Source organism: Neofelis nebulosa, chromosome 9, assembly GCF_028018385.1.
Source record: "Neofelis nebulosa isolate mNeoNeb1 chromosome 9, mNeoNeb1.pri, whole genome shotgun sequence".
Classification (NCBI taxonomy): Eukaryota; Metazoa; Chordata; class Mammalia; order Carnivora; family Felidae; genus Neofelis; species Neofelis nebulosa.
In genome coordinates, this window is record NC_080790.1 from 117,395,993 (window position 1) to 117,414,620 (window position 18,628).

General features: G+C 42.7%; 1 protein-coding gene across 3 annotated transcripts in view; it reads left to right on the forward strand.

Moving 5' to 3' along the window:
- The first annotated feature begins 2,453 nt into the window (after positions 1 to 2,453).
- ACSS2 (acyl-CoA synthetase short chain family member 2) overlaps positions 2,454 to 18,628 on the forward strand; it is a 53,947-nt gene continuing 37,772 nt past the window's right edge. The window contains exons 1-2 of one of the 3 annotated variants that reach the window (XM_058685381.1): positions 2,454 to 2,722; positions 9,050 to 9,245. In XM_058685381.1, coding sequence (XP_058541364.1) covers positions 2,539 to 2,722; positions 9,050 to 9,245 — 380 coding nt within the window. In that variant the 5' untranslated portion in view covers positions 2,454 to 2,538. Of the gene's footprint in view, positions 2,723 to 3,196; positions 3,220 to 9,049; positions 9,246 to 18,628 lie in introns of those variants that run through there. The other 2 variants (XM_058685382.1, XM_058685383.1) reach the window with 2 other exon arrangements.

Consider the following 18,628-nt stretch of genomic DNA (forward strand, 5'->3'; position numbering starts at 1 on the left):
GTAAAATAGAATAACAGTATTCATCTCAGATGGCTGTGAAGATTAAATAACATGTCAGAAAATGCTTAGTATAGGACGTGGCACTTAATAAATGTCATAACTATGATTATTGTTATTATTTCCTTAATTTCGTGAATTCTCATCCCATCCAACCCAATCCATCCTCTTCCTACCCTGAAGAGTTCTGACTACACTATAGTTTGCATTACTACCCCATCTCTAAGGATGGGGGAGGGAAGTTCTCTCTCTTATGAGGCCTCTTTTCTAAACTTCCATTACACAGCCCACAAGCAAGAGGGAGGGGGGGTGCTGGTGAAGCCCCTGGGGACACACCCTCTCCTTCCGCAACCTCAGGATCCAGGCTCAGAGATAAAAACCAGGACTATTTGAAAAACTACTATGGGACCAGCAGCTGCAGTGCCATATTTAGACAGCAGAGGACATCAGTGTATTGAGAACAGCTTTAGGACTTAGGAGAAGGGCTTGGAGAGAAAAGAGAACTGGGGGCTGAGGAGGGAGGGAGGGGAAGAGATGACTGTCTATACTAGGAATGTGTGCCCATTGAGTGTGCCTTCCTTCCTACAGAGAGGTTCGTATCTCCTCAGTGAGGTCTGTAGGGCTTGTGATGCTTCAGGGAAGTCTGATCCCCCTTGTAGTCTCCACTAAGTGAGGTCTGTGATTCCTTAGTGGTGTCCATTTCCTCAGTGTTGTGAGAGGCCCCTTAGCGGGGTTTGAGTCCTCTCAGTGGAGTCTATGTCTCCTTAGTAAAACCTATATCTTCTCTATCTCCTAGGAGGAAGTCCATGTCCCCTCAATAGAATCAGAGAACTTCAATGCATTTTATGTCCTATTTGCAGGGTCCACAGCCCTTCAGTGAGATCTGAGATCCCTCAGCAAGATCTGTGCTCCCTTAATGGAGTACCTTCAGTAAAGTGTGTGTGCCTTTTCAGGGCAGTCAATGCCTTCTTGATGAATTATCTGTCTCCTCAGTGGGGTCCATATCCATTCCATGAGGTTTGTATCCGTTCAGGGAGCCCTGAGACTCTCACTTTAGGATTGAATAGGCTCTGGATCATAGGTCTGGTGGTGGGGAGTTTTTGTTTTTTCAATTTAGGGTGTTCTGGGCTTGTGGTTAGCTGGACAAAGAACAAAGGAGAAGATAGGAAGATAGCCTGGGCCAAGTGGGGTCACAAGCCCTGTGTAGGCTTCAGGGGGTGGGGGCTGCCCGTTTTGACCCTCAGAATCACCCTTGGAGTTAGATATCTAAGGATCCTTCCTACCTTGAAAGCCATTCTGTGAACTGATCAGTGGGGAGGGCCCTTCTTGGTGGTGAGTGCAGGTGGGAGATAGAGGGTCTTGTCTGGCCTCTCCTTTCTGTAGTAGAAGGGATGGAGGGAAGTCAGAGGTAATTGAGCCCAGTTGTGACAAGTAGGAGGGGTTTCTTGGTGAAGTAAAAAGATTGGGAAGGAAAGAAGGGTGATTTTTCCTATTTTGCATAGACTTTAGTGTTTTACAAGCATTACCTTCAGCCTGATGAAGGGGAGTCAGGAGACCTAGGTTTGGCCCTAACCTGGTTGTTTTTTCTCTGTGACCTTGCACAAATTATTTCCTTTCCTTGAGTTCATTATTTGCATAATGAGGAGATGTGTTTATTAGCAAAGACCTAAAAGTACCTCCTAGTCTTCACTTGAGTCTTGTACTTGAGATCTATATGGGAATTTGTGGAGGCAGGGAGAGTGAAGACATATCTTCAGAGGTGGGAGAAAATTCTGAGCTGGCCCCAAGGTTAGCAGAGAGGGCATCCTGTCCCCAGGCCGAGCCCTCAACGTCGTGGGAGGAGTTTTTCCTGGGGACAGAGGGGAGTGGTTTACTCAGAATTGGGGGATAGTTCTCAGAGGAGAACAGTGCCACCCGGAAAGGACCCTATTCCACCTGGCTTTCCAAATCGGTGGAGTGACAGGCTTGTGCAATCAGATCACGGGGCGTCTCCATTATGGGCCAGATCCAACTCCTTTCGGTTGCCCAGCTCTTTCCCGCTCGAGCCCCGCCCTAACCCAACTTCTCATCTGTCACTCCAAGACCCCACCCCACTGTGGTCACTCCATGATTCAGTCTCCTCTCTTGTCACCTCCAGGCTCGCCACTCCCTGTCACTCCATGACAGGAGAGGGCCCACCTCCTCTACTGTCACGTCTGGCCCCTCCCCTCCTCTGTCACTCCAAGATGCCAACCTCTCTTGTCACGCGCCCCGCCCCTTCAGCTCCTCCCCTGTGGCCCCACCCCTTCCGCAGTCGGCTCCGCCCCTACCCCCAAGCAATACTCGACTTTTCCCAATCCATGTCACTGCTAACATTCATTTTGACCCCATCAAGCATGGCTCCGCCCCTCCGGGCCGCCATCCGCCGAGGCTGCTTAAGCCACGCCTCCGGCGGCCGGGCCTCTCCTCCCGTAAGGCACCGCCCCCGGGCCAGCCTGTTTTCCTCTCCTGGGCGCGAGAAGCTACCCGCAAAGGCTGCTACGGCACTCGGAACTTGACGTTATGGGGCTTCCGGAGGAGCGGGGCCGGAGCGGGAACGGGAGCGGGAGCGGGGAGCAGGAGGAGTCTGGACCCCGGAGCCGGGTGCGGAGTTGGTCTCCGCCGCCCGAGGTCAGCCGTTCAGCGCACGTCTCTTCGCTGCAGCGCTACCGCGAGCTGCACCGGCGCTCTGTGGAGGAACCTCGAGGTGAGGCCGGGCCCGGGCGGCCCTGGGTGGGGTCAGTGAGGAGAGAAGTAGGGGGTTGCAGAAGAGTGAGAAATTGGGCACGAGGCGTGGGGAACGGGGATTACGTGAGGAGATCGGGGTCCCTGGCGGAGTTGGGTTTTCTCTTGGGAGGTTGAAGGGTTCATGAAGAGACAGGTTCTTTGAGGAGATGGAAAAGAAGTTCCGGGAGGATATGGGAGTTCTGTAGGGAGAAGGGTTCTGTGATGAGGTGGGTTCTGTGATGAGGGGGGTTCTGTGATGAGGGTTCCCTAGGAACCAGGGAGTTCCTTGGCGACTTGGGGATTTCGTGAGGAGTTGGGGCTTCCTTGAGGCGCGTGAAGGTCTGAGTTCCTAAGGTTCGCAGAGGCGAAGGGGCGCCTCGAGGGGAGGAGAGCTACAGAACTTTCTTTGCTCCCTTTCACGCCAACTCAGCTTTTGCCTCCTGACACCTTTATCCTGTGACTTAGTCTCCACAGTTGGTTAGTAAAGGGTCTGGTTCCCGTCCTGGGGGTCCCCCACGTTAGTAACGGAGTCCCAAATCTGTTTTTCATATTTCATAAATTCCAGAGGCAATTACGCAATGTGAGACCGAACAAGTCACTGAGATGCAGTTTAAAAAAAAATCGGGCTGGGATTGTAATAACTCAGAAATTCTGATAGAACGTCCCATGCCTTTAAGAATGTGTATGGAAAATTCTTTGCCCTTGCCCTCAGTCTGGGTAAGGGGTCAAAACTGTACCAACGTTGGGGAGCAGCATTATGTTTGGCAGTGGGATAAGCCTGGGCAATGAATCAGACCACCCCCAAATCTACCATTCCTTCACTGTGAGGTCTTAAGCAGAGTTTTAAACCTAACATTCCTTTTCTTCGTCCGTAGGATGCTGATAATAATACTTGCCTCCTACGTTTGTTTGAGGTCTAAAGCAGGTGATAAGTGTGCATGATAGAGTGCCTGAAACACCGTTGGCATTCAGAAAATGGTGGTTAGTCTGATAATAAGAACAACGTGGGCCAAGGGATTACTGAGTAATGCAAGACAAGATTGAATCAAGTGTAGAGTGGTTGACTGCTACACAGGCAGTGTTCAAGTTTGAATCCTCAGACCTCTTTTCACTTCTCTTTCTTCTATTTTTTTCCCCATCATGAGTTCATCTGTTTTCTATTTCCACAATAATAACTTCTATATATTTAGCCCTGTGCCCAGGATCCCACTTACGCTCTGGTCCCAGATTTCATAGGTCTGTAGACCATTTTATTCTCATACCTTGATGTTACACCATATTTAACATGACTGTGTCTGGGATTTACCAATTTTCCCCTCCCAAAACTGCTCTCCCCTTAATTTTCTAATCCCTGTCAGTGCCACTATCCCAAATTAAATCTCTTTCATCATCTTCTTCTATAATAAGATCTATCTATCAACTATAGGTGGATCTTTTCTATCTTTTTATCTTATCAGGGGCGCCTGGGTGGCTCGGTTGGTTAAGCGTCCAACTTCAGCTCAGGTCATGATCTCACGGTCAGTGGGTTCGAGCCCCGCGTCGGGCTCTGAGCTGACAGCTCAGAGCCTGGAGCCTGTTTCAGATTCTGTGTCTCCCTCTCTCTGTGACCCTCCCCCATTCATGCTCTGTCTCTCTCTGTCTCAAAAATAAATAAATGTTAAAAAAAAATTAAAAAAAAAAGATTTCTATCTCTTTATCTCATTAAAGATTGCTTATTGCTTACTGAGCACAAATCCTGTTTGATTTGATGTAGACTGTTATCCCCATTATGCAGAGAAGAAAACTGAAGTGTAGAGAGATTAACTAACTTGCATGAGGCCATAAAGCTGCATAGCAGTGGATCTGGGATTTGATCTAAGGTGATCTTGACTACAGAACCTATACTCCTGATAGCTATAGTCTTCCTCTTCCCTGACCCCACAGTCTGCCTTTCACCAAATTCTGTTAAATACTCTTCAAAATATCTCTGCTTACCTTTTCTTCCATTCCCGCAGTACCTTTTAATTGAAGGAAGCAGCCTCCTAATTGGTTCTCTCGTCCCCTGGTCTCACCCACCAATCTCTCTGGTAGAATTATCTAAAATAAACACTATTAGATTGAGATTCTGGAAACATTGCTTTCATATGTCACTTCAAAAACTTTCAGTAGTTCCCTGTTCCCTCCAATTTCAAATAGAAATTTGAAATTGCCGTTTACTCAAGGTCTGGATAACTAGCTACACCTTACCTCTCTGTTCTTATTTCCCCGCTATTCCTTACCACACCCCTTATTCTAGACCAGTCATTCTCATTGATATACTGATTACACAAAGGTTTATTTCCCATCTCCTTGCCTTTGCCCATTTCCTTCTGCTCTTCTCTATCTAGTCAAACCCACCAGTTCCACACAACATTCCCTGATCATCTAGTCCATGCTCATCTTTTCCTCTTCTGAACTTTCTTTTTTTTTTTTTTTTCAACTTTTTTTTTTTTTTTTTTTGGGGGGGACAGAGAGAGACAGAGCATGAACGGGGAAGGGGCAGAGAGAGAGGGAGACACACAGAATTGGAAACAGGCTCCAGGCTCCGAGCCATCAGCCCAGAGCCTGACGCGGGGCTCGAACTCACAGACCGCGAGATCGTGACCTGGCTGAAGTCGGACGCTTAACCGACTGCGCCACCCAGGCGCCCCTGCATATTTAGAATGCATGCTAATGGTGGGGTGCCTGGGTGGCTCAGTCAGTTAAGCATCTGACTCTTGATTTCAGTTCAGGTCGTGATCTCACAGTTCGTGAGTTCGAACTCCGCGATGTATTGTCAGCACAGAGCCTACTTGGGATTCTCTGTCTCCCCCTCTCTCTCTGTCACCCCAAATAAATAAATAAACTTAAAAAAAAAAGAATGCATGCCAATGAAGCATCCAGATTTCAATACTTCCACCAAATAAAAACAAACCCCTCCCAAAACAAAACTAAGTGATCATAAAACTCAAGTTTTCTTTTTATTTTTTTAAAGTTTATTTATTAATTTTAAGGCGGGGGAAGAGAGAGAGTGTGTGTGGGTGAGCGAGTGCAAGGGGGGAGGGGCACAGAGAGAGAATCTCAAGCAGGCTCCACACTATCAGCACAGGGCTTGAACCCACAAACCGTGAGATCATGACTTGAGCCAAAATCAAAAGTCGAACACTTAACTGACTGAGCCACCCAAGTGTCCCAAAACTCAGTTTTCCTCATCCTTATTGATATACATAAATGGGGTTCATAAATAGTTTTATATAACCTATGCCTACTATTATCACTTAAAAATATTTTTGAGCATATACATGTATTCAATGTAGTTGTAACAACATATGTGATTGTGCATACTGGTTTCTAGCTGTGTGTTTCCTTGGGAGAGTTCCTATGTTTTCTGAGCTTTGTTTTTCTCATCTATAAAATTAGGGTAATTAATATATACTTAATAGGGCTGTATAAACATTCAGTGAAGACTTTTGTCTCATTTTGCTGCATTGGAGAGAGAAGATAGATCACCAGTAGCTCTCCTGGGCCATCTGAGGAAGTTTGGCCAGGGTTTTTATTCTTGCCATGTCTGCTCAAATCGCCACAGTCTGATCAGGAAAACACAGCCTCAGTATGTGCCGCCAGTGTTTCCATCAGTATGCAGAGAATACAGGCTGTATTAAATTGGATTGAGTAAACTACCTTGAGTGGGTCATCCAAGATACCTACCTTAACTGCAGATATCCAGGACACCTACCTTAATGCTCACTCATTGTACACAAAATAAAAATACTTCAATTATGAGTGTTTTAATATGAAAAAAAAATTCAGTGAGGGGCACCAAGTGAGTCTTGATCTGTGGGTTGTGAGTTCAAGCTCCACATTGGATACAGAGATTTCTTAAAAATAAAATCTTAAACACACACACACACACACACACACACACACACAAATAGATTCAATAAGATTCATTCAGTGCCTGGTACAGGAATGGCCATTTGCTAAAATGCCAGTTCCCATTTGCCCTCTGTTTAGTGGCCATTTAGTATTCTGTTGTATTACTACTAGTATTACTAGTTTTCATCAGCTTTTTTTTTTTTTAATTATTAGGCTTTTGGGTTGTTTCCAGTTTCACTGTTATAAATAGTGTTACTACAAACATCTCTTTAGCAATTACTTTTTTTTTTCCTTTGGAATTTTTTCTTGTAGTGTGCTTCCCAAAATTAAGTTAGCAGATGTTTAAAGGTATAAAAAATTTTATGGTTCTCGTCAGTCATTTTCCTGTTTTCCAATAAGATTGTGACAATTTCTTATAATGCCATTATCATATAAGAGTATCTCTTTTACAGAGCCATCTGACATTGGATTTATCTTTTTTAAAAATTATTTGGATTTCTTAAATTGTTTGCAAGTTGTACACCATATGATTTAGCTTTCAACTATATTGTTTTGCATGTTCAACAGTATTTCATGTGTTAGTCTTATCTTTCCACCTAGATTGTGTAAACTGAATCACATAACCTTGAGCAAATCACTTTACCTCTATGAATTTGGTTTGTTATTGGTGAAATGGGGATAATAATCTCTAAATTTCCTTTCCCTGTTATGTTTCTAAGTGTGTCTCTTCCTTCTAGCTCCTGACCCTGTACTGACAATATCCTAAGTGCTCTGACATTACATGTTTTACCTGTTGAATACATTTTCTATGGAGTAGCAGGCAAATATTTTAAGATTATTAATCTGTTCATGTCCCTCTCCTTAAAATCTTACAATGGCTTTCCATTCTTCTTTAGGATAATATCAAATTCCTTATCATGCCCAGAAGGATCGCATGATCTGCCCAGTTTATGAATTAATTTCTGCTACTCTTTCTCTTACTCTCAGTGCTTCAGCCCCAGGGAGTTCCTCTTAACATATACCCTTGGTTCCTTTCTATCTCATGGCCCTGTTTCCTGGTAGGGAAGTGGAGAAAAACTCCTGTTCTCTTTTAGATTTTAGCAAAAATGTCTTCCTCTGGGCAGTTCACATCTTGACTTAGTAACTATATAACCTAGGGTAAGTTATTTAACTTCTCTGAGCCTTGATTTTCATTTTTTTTTCTTTTCAAATTTTTATTTGAATTCTAGTTAGTTAACATACAGTGCAATATTGGTTTCAGGAGTAGAATTCAGTGATTCATTAGTTACATACAAAATCCAATGCTTTTCATAACAAGTGCCCTCCTTCATACCCAGCACCCATTATATATTATGTATATATACCACGTCTTTTTTATCCATCATCAGTCAATGGACATTTGGTAAGCCTTGATTTTTCAAATCAATAAAATGAGAATGAAAACAAGGCCTACCTCTTATGGTTGTGGTAGAGACTAAATAAGATAATACATATAGGGGCGCCTGGGTGGCTCAGTCGGTTAAGCGGCTGACTTCAGCTCAGGTCATGATCTCGCGGTTTGTGAGTTCGAGCCCCACGTCAGGCTCTGTGCTGACAGCTCGGAGCCTGGAGCCTGTTTCAGATTCTGTGTCTCCCTCTCTCTGTGACCCTCCCCCGTTCATGCTCTGTCTCTCTCTGTCTCAAAAATAAATAAACGTTAAAAAAAAAAATTTAAAAAAAAAAAGATAATACATATAAAGAGCTTAAAGCAACATCTGACTCATAGCAAGTAACACTTGGTCAAGATGTAATAGGAGGAGATGCTCATTAAATAATTGCTGAAAGTGAATGAATGAACAAATTAGGAGAAAGATATTATGGAAGGCTCTGTGGGTAAAGGATTTCTTCCTTTCACTACTTAATTTGTTAAATTACTGTTGTGCTAGGCATTGTGTGGCTATGATTTGAATAGATGGTGAAAAACGGAATGGCATTTTTTTTTTAATTTTTTTTAACGTTTATTTATTTTTGAGACAGAGAGAGACATAGGATGAACGGGGGAGGGGCAGAGAGAGGGAGACACAGAATCGGAAGCAGGCTCCAGGCTCTGAGCCATCAGCCCAGAGCCCGACGCGGGGCTCGAACTCGCGGACCGCGAGATCGTGACCTGAGCTGAAGTCGGACGCTTAACCGACTGAGCCACCCAGGCGCCCCTGGAATGGCATTTTTGAAAGAAGGAAGAAATTTGAGTCAAGATTCAGCTCATGGGAGTAGAAGGTAGGTTAGGAAAGTAGTAGGTGATAAAAATTAGACAGGTAAAGGAAGGACCTCCGTCATGGGTCCTAGAGTATAGGGCAGAGAAGTTGTGACTTGTTCGTGTCATAGACTGGTAAGCCATCTGAGGATAAGTATGTCTGAGAAATTTGGTGACGTCTGGTTTCCCTTTCTGCTGCAGAGTTTTGGGGAGACATTGCCAAGGAATTTTACTGGAAGACCTCATGTCCTGGCCCATTCCTCCAGTACAATTTTGATGTGACTAAAGGAAAAATCTTCATCGAGTGGATGAAAGGAGCAACTACCAACATCTGCTACAACGTACTGGATCGAATTGTCCATGAGAAAAAACTTGGCGATAAAGTTGCTTTTTACTGGTAAAAACATCTATCTTGAAGCCTGTGACAGATAAAAAGTCACCACTCAAATTTATATAGTGTTTCATAGTTCGCAAAGTACTTTAAAATCTATTAATTCATTTGATCCTTGCAACAACCTAGGAGAGTAAGTAAAGTATTGCTAATTTAATCTCAGATGAGGAAAAATACCTCAAGTAAGTTAAGTGACTTCACTGAAATCACATAACTAGTATGTGACAGAATTGACATTCAGAGCCAGGTGTCCTGACTTCTAGTCTGGCATTCTTGGCTTGTAGTTGGAGAGGAAAGAGAGGGGAGGTAAATGGAAGTGAATAGGACTGAGTAGCAATCTTTCTCATTTTGCTTTGGGAGGAAAGTGTGGATATTGGGATTTTCACTACCATTGTTGTTATCATCTTTGGGTGAACTATAATACCTGTTGGTTTGCAGTCCTTCCCGGAGTTTCCCAGGTATAATCTGAAACCGGCCCCCTCCTCCCCCCCGTAAGCAGAGGGTAAGGAGAGACTGAAGAAAGAGGCAGCCATTCCAGGTTCGTAGGTGGCAGTTTTAATAAACAAAGAGAACTTACATACAAAGCTTGTCTTGGACAGCAGCAAGACAAACAGAACACTGTACTCACCCTCCAAATCTTAAAAGTGTGTAGAGGTCCTAAGTAGGCTTAGTAACATGCAGGTGTTTTCAGTACTACATCATCACATCTCAAGGCTATGTCCTTGAGCAGGAAAGGCAAGTGGAACCCACATTCCAAGGACATAGGAAGGGGTAAGAAGCCTCTCACTGCTGGAAGGGCAATCAGGTAGATTGGAGGTCACATCTTTTTGATGACATTCCCCAAAAGTATCAGACACTATGCTCAAGTGCTTAACAAATATTATCTCATTTGATGCTGACAACCAAGAATGCACTGTTTTCCTCATTTTACATATGTGAAAACTGAAATTCTGAGATGTTAAGTGACTTATCTGAAGTCATACAGCTAGTAAGAAGTAGGACTGAGATTCAAAGCCAGTTAGGACAGTTATAGAGTTTATACTCATAACCATGACACCATGCTATCCTTCTAACTCTTAACATTAGCTTTTTAGCAGCTGTGCAATATAGGTGAAGAAGTGAAGCACAGAGGGTTATATAGTGAATAAAATCATAGGGCTTATAAGTAAGTGGTAGAGCCAGGACTCAAACTCAAGTCTGTTTGACTCCTTGCTGGTAACACTAGGTGATGTTGCCTTCCTAGTGGGAACTTTTTTTTTTTTTTAAAACGTTTTTTTTTTAATTTTTGAGACAGGGAGAGACAGAGCATGAACGGGGGGGTGGGGGGGGGGGTCAGAGAGAGGGAGACACAGAATCTGAAACAGGCTCCAGGCTCTGAGTTGTCAGCACAGAGCCCGACGCGGGGCTCGAACTCACGGACCGCAAGATCATGACCTGAGCCGAAGTTGGCCGCTTAACCGACCGAGCCACCCAGGCGCCCCTAGTGGGAACTTTTTAAGACCCCTTCCTTCTAGCAACATAGCTTATAGGTGGTATTACTACACTGAACCCAAATAGGACCTTGAAGTTCCAATAATTGGGGTGTTGATTCTGCCACCACCATGAGCATTTTGAGAATTGATCTATTCTTTTTAAGTGAGCCAATAGGAGTAGTTTGGATGTTTCATGGAAGAGTTAATTGGTATTCAGTCAAAATTTGCCCAGTTTGTGATGTATTAATAAGAGCCCTAATGCCCTAAAATGAGCCCAACTCTGCCATTCACTTGCTATATGACCACAGACAAGGCATTTAACTCTGTGAGAATCCCTTTCCTCTTCCATAAAATGAGGATCGTAATTCTACCCCGTCTTTCTCATCTCAAGTGAGATGATGTTGTGAAAGCATTTATTTACTTATTGGAAAAAAACTGTACAAATGTGAGTGGTCTGTTCACATTGCTATTGCTCAATTTAAGGTTACTTTGCCACTGAAACAGTCTTTTATTGAGACTTCCTTTAGCTTCTTCCCTTGGACTTTATGGCTTGAGCTCCATTTGACACTTGGGTTCACTTCCTGGGTTCCTTAGGGATCAGAAAATCTTTAAAGATCTGTAAAGGAGAGGCTTGTGTCTGATGTTGTTCACTGTTTGAAATAATTCAAGTGCATGATGAAAGACTGAGAAAACTTAGGCCAGAGTTGTTCAATCACTGGAGACTGCTCCAGAATCCTGAAGCCCTTCTTTCTAGTTCCCCTGCCATCCAGACCTGAACAGGCTCTAGAGAGTCTCTTTTCCTACTTGTAAAATGAGAGGAGTTGACTAGATCAGTGTTTTCCAAAGAATGCTCCAGAAACCACTCATTACTAGAGATAGTAGCAGGGGCTTAATTCATGAAACAAATGAATCTGAGAAACACTACATAATAAATTACCTTTCTGGGATTCCCAATGTGTATTAACATAGTAAAGCCTCCAAGAACTATAGTAAAGACACCTGATTAATTTTTTTGCACGGGATTACCCAAATTTATTTGAGCCCCACTTTCTGCAGCATGCTATTAACATTACAAGAAGCAGTATTTCATGGAACACCAATTTGAGAAGCATTGGATTATATAATTTCTAAATTTGCTTCTAGTGCAAAATTCTATAATTCCATAACAAGGTATCTTCATCCCATTTTTAAAAAAAAAATTTTTTTTTAACGTTTATTTTTGAGACAGAGAGAGACAAAGCATGAACGGGGGAGGGTCAGAGAGAGGGAGACACAGAATCTGAAACAGGCTCTAGGCTCTGAGCTGTCAGCACAGAGCCCGACGCGGGGCTCGAACTCACGGACCGCAAGATCATGACCTGAGCCGAAGTCGGCCGCTTAACCGACTGAGCCACCCAGGTGCCCCTCTTCATCCCATTTTTACATTGGTCGCTCAATCAACAAGAATTTTTAAAGATGTTGAATAGTCGTATGTTAGGTATTATGGATATAGGGATAGAGGAGTGGGAGACAAGTACCATGTGGGCCATTATTATTCAATTATTTTATGTTAACAATAAAGTAAAACCAAGCTACAAATAAGTCACATTTGTTATAAAAAAGTAAAGTGCAAATATGCCAGATGTGGTTACTTCTCTTAAAACCTTATTTATTTATTTATTTATTTATTTATTTATTTATTTATTTATTTAAGAGTACAAGTAGGGGAGAAGGATAGAGGGAGAGAGAGAATTTCAAGCAGGTTCCATAAGTGGAGCTCAATCTCACGATCCTGGGATCTTGACCTCAGCCAAAGTCAAGAGTCAGATGCTCGGGGGAGCCTGGGTGGCTCAATCATTTAAGCATCCAACTCTCAATTTTGGCTCAGGTCATGAGCTCACAGTTGGTGGGATTGAGCCCCGGTTTGGGCTGTGCACTGGCAGCATGGAGCCTGCTTGGGATTCTCTCTCTCCCCCCTCTCTCTGTGCCCCTCCCTTGCCTGTGCACTCGCACTCTCTCAAAAAAAAAAAAAAAAGTCAGGTGCTCAATCAACTGAGCCACCCAGGTGCTCTACCTCCATAGTTTTAAGTAGTATGCTTATACAACATACTTTAGGAATTGTGACTTCCTATTATGATAGATGAGAATTTTGTTCTTGTATATTCCTCCAACTTCATTCTCTCATCTATCTAGCTCTGTTTTTTAGTTAATTTAAACACAATGTTTACATAAGAGTAATATATTATGATTGCATTTCCTTTTTTTTCTTTTGAAGTTTATTTGTTTATTTTGAGAGAGAGAGAGAAAGCAGAAGTGGAGGAGGGGCAGAAAGAGGTTGGGGGGGGAGAGAGAGAGAGAGAGAGAGAGAGAGAGAGAGAAAGAAAGAAAGAGAAAGAGAATCCCAAGCAGGCTCTGTGCTACCAGCCCAGAGCTGGATGCAGAGCTCGATCTCAGGAACCATGAGGTCATGACTTAAGCTGAAACCAAGAGTCTAATGTTTAACCAACTGAGCCATACAGGTGCCCCTGCATTTCCTTTTATATACAGATTTTTGTTTTCTCTGAAGTTAAAAATTGCCTGCCATTTTTCTTGCATTATTTGTCTTTATCTTGTACTCAGTATTTTTCAAACTCTCTATCATATCATTTATTCTATGAAGTCCTCTTTTTTCCCCCAAAGTGTTTTGTTTTGGAGTCCACCTTCTTCCTGATCTAATTTTTATTCATGCTGTGTGTGTGTGTGTGTGTGTGTGTGTGTGTGAGAGAGAGAGAGAGAGAGAGAGAGAGAAAGAGAGAGAGAGAAAGAGAAAAAAAGAAAGAAAGAAAACGTGCTTGGGGGGAGGGGAGGGGCAGAGGGAAAGGGAGAGAGAGTCTTTTTTTTTTTTTTTTTTTTTTTTTTTTTTAGAGAGAGTGTGTGCATGCATGCATGCACATGAGCAGGGCAGGGGCAGAGGGAGAAGAATAGAAAGCATCTTAAGCAGACTCTGTGCCCAGTGCAGAGCCTGACATGGGGTTTGATTTCACAACTGTTGAGATTATGACCTAAGCTGAAATCAAGAGTCCGATGCTTAACTGAGTGAACCACCCAGTCCCCCCAATAATGCTTTTTAAAATGACATCTTTTCCATGGTTTTCTCTAATTGATATACTTCTTATGGAGTCACAGTATGACTTTCTTTTCAACCTAAACAATGTCATTTATATAGCTCTAGTGGCATTAGCAAACCACATTTATAGCTCATTCCTTGTTTTAGGGCATGTTCTGAAATAATGCACAGAGGAAATAGTGCTCATAGAACCAAAGTAGAACCTTAATATTAAGGAAGAATTTGGCCTTTTACTTTTGGATTGACACATTGTAAATTTTCATGGAATAATAGTATTTTTAGAATTTGAAGTGGCCATTTATTTTTTAAGTTTATTTTTTTATTTTGAGAGAGAGAGAGAGAGAGAGAGCGAGCATGGGCACGCAGAGGAGGGGCAGAGAGAGAGAGAGGGAGAGAGAGAATCCCAGGCAGGCTTTGCACTGTCAGTGCAGAGCCAACATGGGACTTGAACTCATGACTGTGAGATCATGACCTGAGCCTAAAGCAAGAGTCAGGTGCTTAACCAACTGAACCACCCAGGTGCTCCTGAAATGATCATTTAGATTCATCTAGGCCAACTTTCTTTACAGATTAGTAGATTAAAGATCAGTGAGGCTACAGCTGACACAGAGTTTGGAGACAGAGCTGAGACTAATCTCTAGGTATCCTTACTCCTAGTCAGTTACTCTTTTCACCATATGATCCTGCTTCATTATTCTAGTTGTCTAACACCAGATTGTGACAGTTGAAAAGAGAAATTTGTCATATTAGTTAAAGTTAATTTGTGAAATTAACTTTAAGGTTAATTTGCTTATGAATGTAAGGTAAAATGTGGTATCACATTTCAAATACCCAGATGTTGGTCTTATGGAATTGACATTCTATTTGGAAAACCAAATAGACCTATATAAAACAGCTGGAAAGCAATTATGGGCCAACTGCAAAGAGCCACTTACACAAATAGTTCACAGTAGGGAGAAGGCATGTAGGGAGGCAGTATGAAAAAATTAGGAGAATGGGCTTTGGTATCAGACTAACCTGAGTCCTGTTTCTGCTGCAAAAATAGCTATATGATTTTATACAAATTATTTAATATCTTTGAGCCTCAACTGTAAAATGGATAAAAGTAGTTTCCATCTCATGTGGTTACTGACTGAATAGTGTAACAAAGTGATGTATCCAATTCCTGGCACATTGAAAGCACTCAAAAGACATTAGCTATAATTACTATTGGGACAGTGAGAAGGCCAAATTTGTCTGGAGTAAAGGGTTTATACAGGGAACAATTTATTCATTCAATAAATACTTATTGTGCACTTGCTATGTACCAGGAACTATTCTGAACAATATCCATGCCTTCATGGAAGTTATATTTCAGCTTGAGGAGACAGACAGTAAACAAACAGGCCAATGAATATATGGCAGGTAGTGATAAATGCTATAGAAAAATACAGAGTGGCATAAGCAAAAAGGGAATGACAACAAAGAATGGGCGTTGATAAGGGAAGAACTGTCTGATAAAAGTGACATTTGAGCAGACATTTAAGAAGGAAATGGAGGGGCGCCTGGGTGGCGCAGTCGGTTAAGCGTCCGACTTCAGCCAGGTCACGATCTCGCGGTCCGTGAGTTCGAGCCCCGCGTCAGGCTCTGGGCCGATGGCTCGGAGCCTGGAGCCTGTTTCTGATTCTGTGTCTCCCTCTCTCTCTCTGTCCCTTCCCCGTTCATGCTCTGTCTCTCTCTGTCCCAAAAATAAATAAAAAACGTTGAAAAAAAAAATTAAAAAAAAAGAAGGAAATGGAGTGTGCCATGCAGATAATTGTATTGGGAAGGAGAAATATTCCAAGTACATGGAAGAGCAAGTACAAAAGCCCTGAGGTAGGAGTGTGCTGCTGCTTGGTTTAAGACTAGCTGAGAAGTTGGTGTAGCTGAAGCAGTGTGAACTAGAGAGTTTTCAGAATGAGGTCAGCAGGACACTAGATCATGTAGAACCTTGAAAGTCAATATAAGCTTTTGGGTTTTATTTATAGTGAAGTAGGGAACCACTGGACAATCCTGAGCACAAAAGTGACAGCAATTTGATGTATATTTAGAATCTTTCTTTTGTGTTGAGAATAGACAGAAGGCAAGAGTAGAATCAGGGAGACCAATTAGGAGGCTATTATAGAAATCAGATGAGCAGTGTTGGTGATTTAGAACATAATAGTATCTTGAAAGTGGCTAGAAGTAGTCCAAATCTGGATCTATTTTGAGTGAAGAGGCCCATGGAATTTGCTGACTTAGATTGGATGTGGGGAGTGAGACAAAGAGGAGTCAAGGTTGTTGTCAACAGTGGATGGGGTCCGGGAATGGGAGACCTTGACTATTTTTTGGAGACCTATGAAAGGATTATATGCAAGGGAATGATGTGGTCACACCTGGGTTTAAAAAAATTAATCTGGATACATATGGAAATGGGAGCGTGAAGCCAGATTGCTGGGAGTTTGTTATTCAGAGTAGAGGTGCCTGGACTGGGATCCTGCTGGTGGGAATGGAATGGAAAGATGAAATTTTAAAGTAATTTGGAGGGAAAAAAAAAGCAACATAGGTAACTGCATGTGTAGATGGTGGAGAAACAGAAAGTTGAGAGAGAAGAGTCAATGGTTTCTTTAGTCTATATAACATTTTACTTTTCTCAAAGGTGCACACTCATCTGATCCAAGGGCTAATCTTACCTTCCACACAAAACTGGTTTCAACCTCTCTTGCAATTTCTTCCTCCTAGTGTGGTAGGAGGAGATGTTAGTGGGGATTTATGTGTACATATGTGAGAAGGTGATCAGTGACAAAGTTATTGGAATAGACATTCAGGGAGAGAGAGCAAAGGATATTAGGGGTAGTGCAAAGGTAGAGAGGCTGGCAAGTTGAAGAGACACTGGGGACAGAAGATTTGAAGGATTAATTAAAGGGTTTATGGGGAAAGGGAGGAAACAGTAGTTGATGGCTGTTATTCTGGCAATTTATACTAACTGCTCAATCTGTAGGCTATTCCAGGAGAGGACCCCAGTCTCCAAACCCAAGTGATTTGGTATAGTCCATTCCTTCCACTATTTGCTTTGGGTTGCCTCTGGCTTTCATTATCTCTGTGCCATCTTGGTGCTTATCTTCCACAGAATCATTGCTGTCTCTCCATAGGCTCTGGCTATTATTAATCCTTCCTTAGAAACCAGAACTTTTGAGAGGCAGGTGACTTTAGGAGTGACCTTTGGACAGAAACTCTGCTCTCAGAATCCCTCTGTGCTCCCAAGTATGAATTCCAGAGTGTGATATTTAGAATTCTCCAGGGCGCCTGAGTGGCTCGGTCAGTTGAACATCTGACTTTGGCTCAGGTCATGGTCTTGCAGTTCGTGGGTTTGAGCCCTGTGTCAGGCTCTGTGCTGGCAGCTTGGTGCCTGGAGCCTACTTCGGATTCTGTGTCTTCCTCTCTCTCTGCCTCTCCCCTGCTCACACACTCTCTCTGTCTCTTAAAAATGAATAAATGTTAAAAAAAAAACCCAGAATTCTCCAGATACCCGTGGGGCATTTGTATGTGTATTTGAGAAGGTAGGAAGGTGAGACAAGCCCATGTTCTGACAGGGAGAAGATTGTGAAGGGGATGTGGAAAGCCAGAGCCCTAGAGTGTTCTGTCCTAGCATTCATATCCAAGGACTCTGTTAATTATCTAGGTCCATGTCCTGGAGTTCCTTTCAGTGATATGGGAAGGGAGGGACTTTTTTGTCTTCCGTCTATGTCTTCACTGGTTTCACAATAGTGTATTTACTGATTAAAATACATGTGGTAAGGAAAAACACTCATTTGAGAAAGAAGATGGTCTCAGACCATCTCTTCCTTTTGTGGGAGTGGTGGAGGCTTAGTGGTCATAGATACTCTGCAAAGTCCTTCTTGCTCTTCTAGTTCAGGATTCTAGATTGTGTCTCAAGAGGAAGTGGGTTTTTAGAAGTTTTGATGCAACCTATAGTGACTCAGTAGGTGGGCTGGTCTTCTGTTGCCATGGTGAAATAAAGGAGGATTTTAGAAGGTTTGGAGTTAAGGGGCTGAGGTTGAGAGTCTGCTCCCTTTGCCTGGGGCAGTCCTGGTCCTGGTAGTATATACTTTATGCTAATGGAGGTATGTGGGGAAATAACTGTTGCTGGAAACAGTCTTTCTCCATTTGAATCTGGTGGGCAAATTGCAGAAGAAGGCTGGAGGATTTCATGTTTAAGGTGGATCTCTAATCTGTTTCACTTCTTCCTGAGTTTTATGACCCTTGACACCTTAAAGAGTTCTTCCCTAAAGTACTGAAAATGAGACAGGTAGGCTGTGTTGTCCAATTCACTAGTCACTTTTTAGAAGTAGGTGGGATGTTAATAGTAAATGTGTAATAATATGTGTTATAGATTAATATATTATTATATATGTTATCATATGTAATAATAAGTATATAATAAATGGAGACTGTCTGGAAGCCAGATTCAGTATCCTGAGCTCCATGTCAACTTCATGAATTTGTGTCTGGGCTGACTTCTTATACCAGTGTATTTAGTGAATAATGAGGAGAATGGTTTTAGATAATGCCCTTTTCTGAGCTTTCTTTTTCCCACCTGTAAACGTAGAGAATGAACAGGGTACTTGTTAAAGTTAACTTCTGGCACTGACCTTTTTAGAATTGCTGAAATAAATGTAGGGGACTGCAGTGACAGGACAGCTGGGAGAGGTTGGAAGCAGGGGAGGAACCCAATAGTGGGTTCCTGTCCCTTGAAGGTATCAGGTGGTCAGGTGGGAGCATGGGTTCTTTAGGGCAGTTTTACATTTACAACAGTAAGTACAGAAGGCATGGAG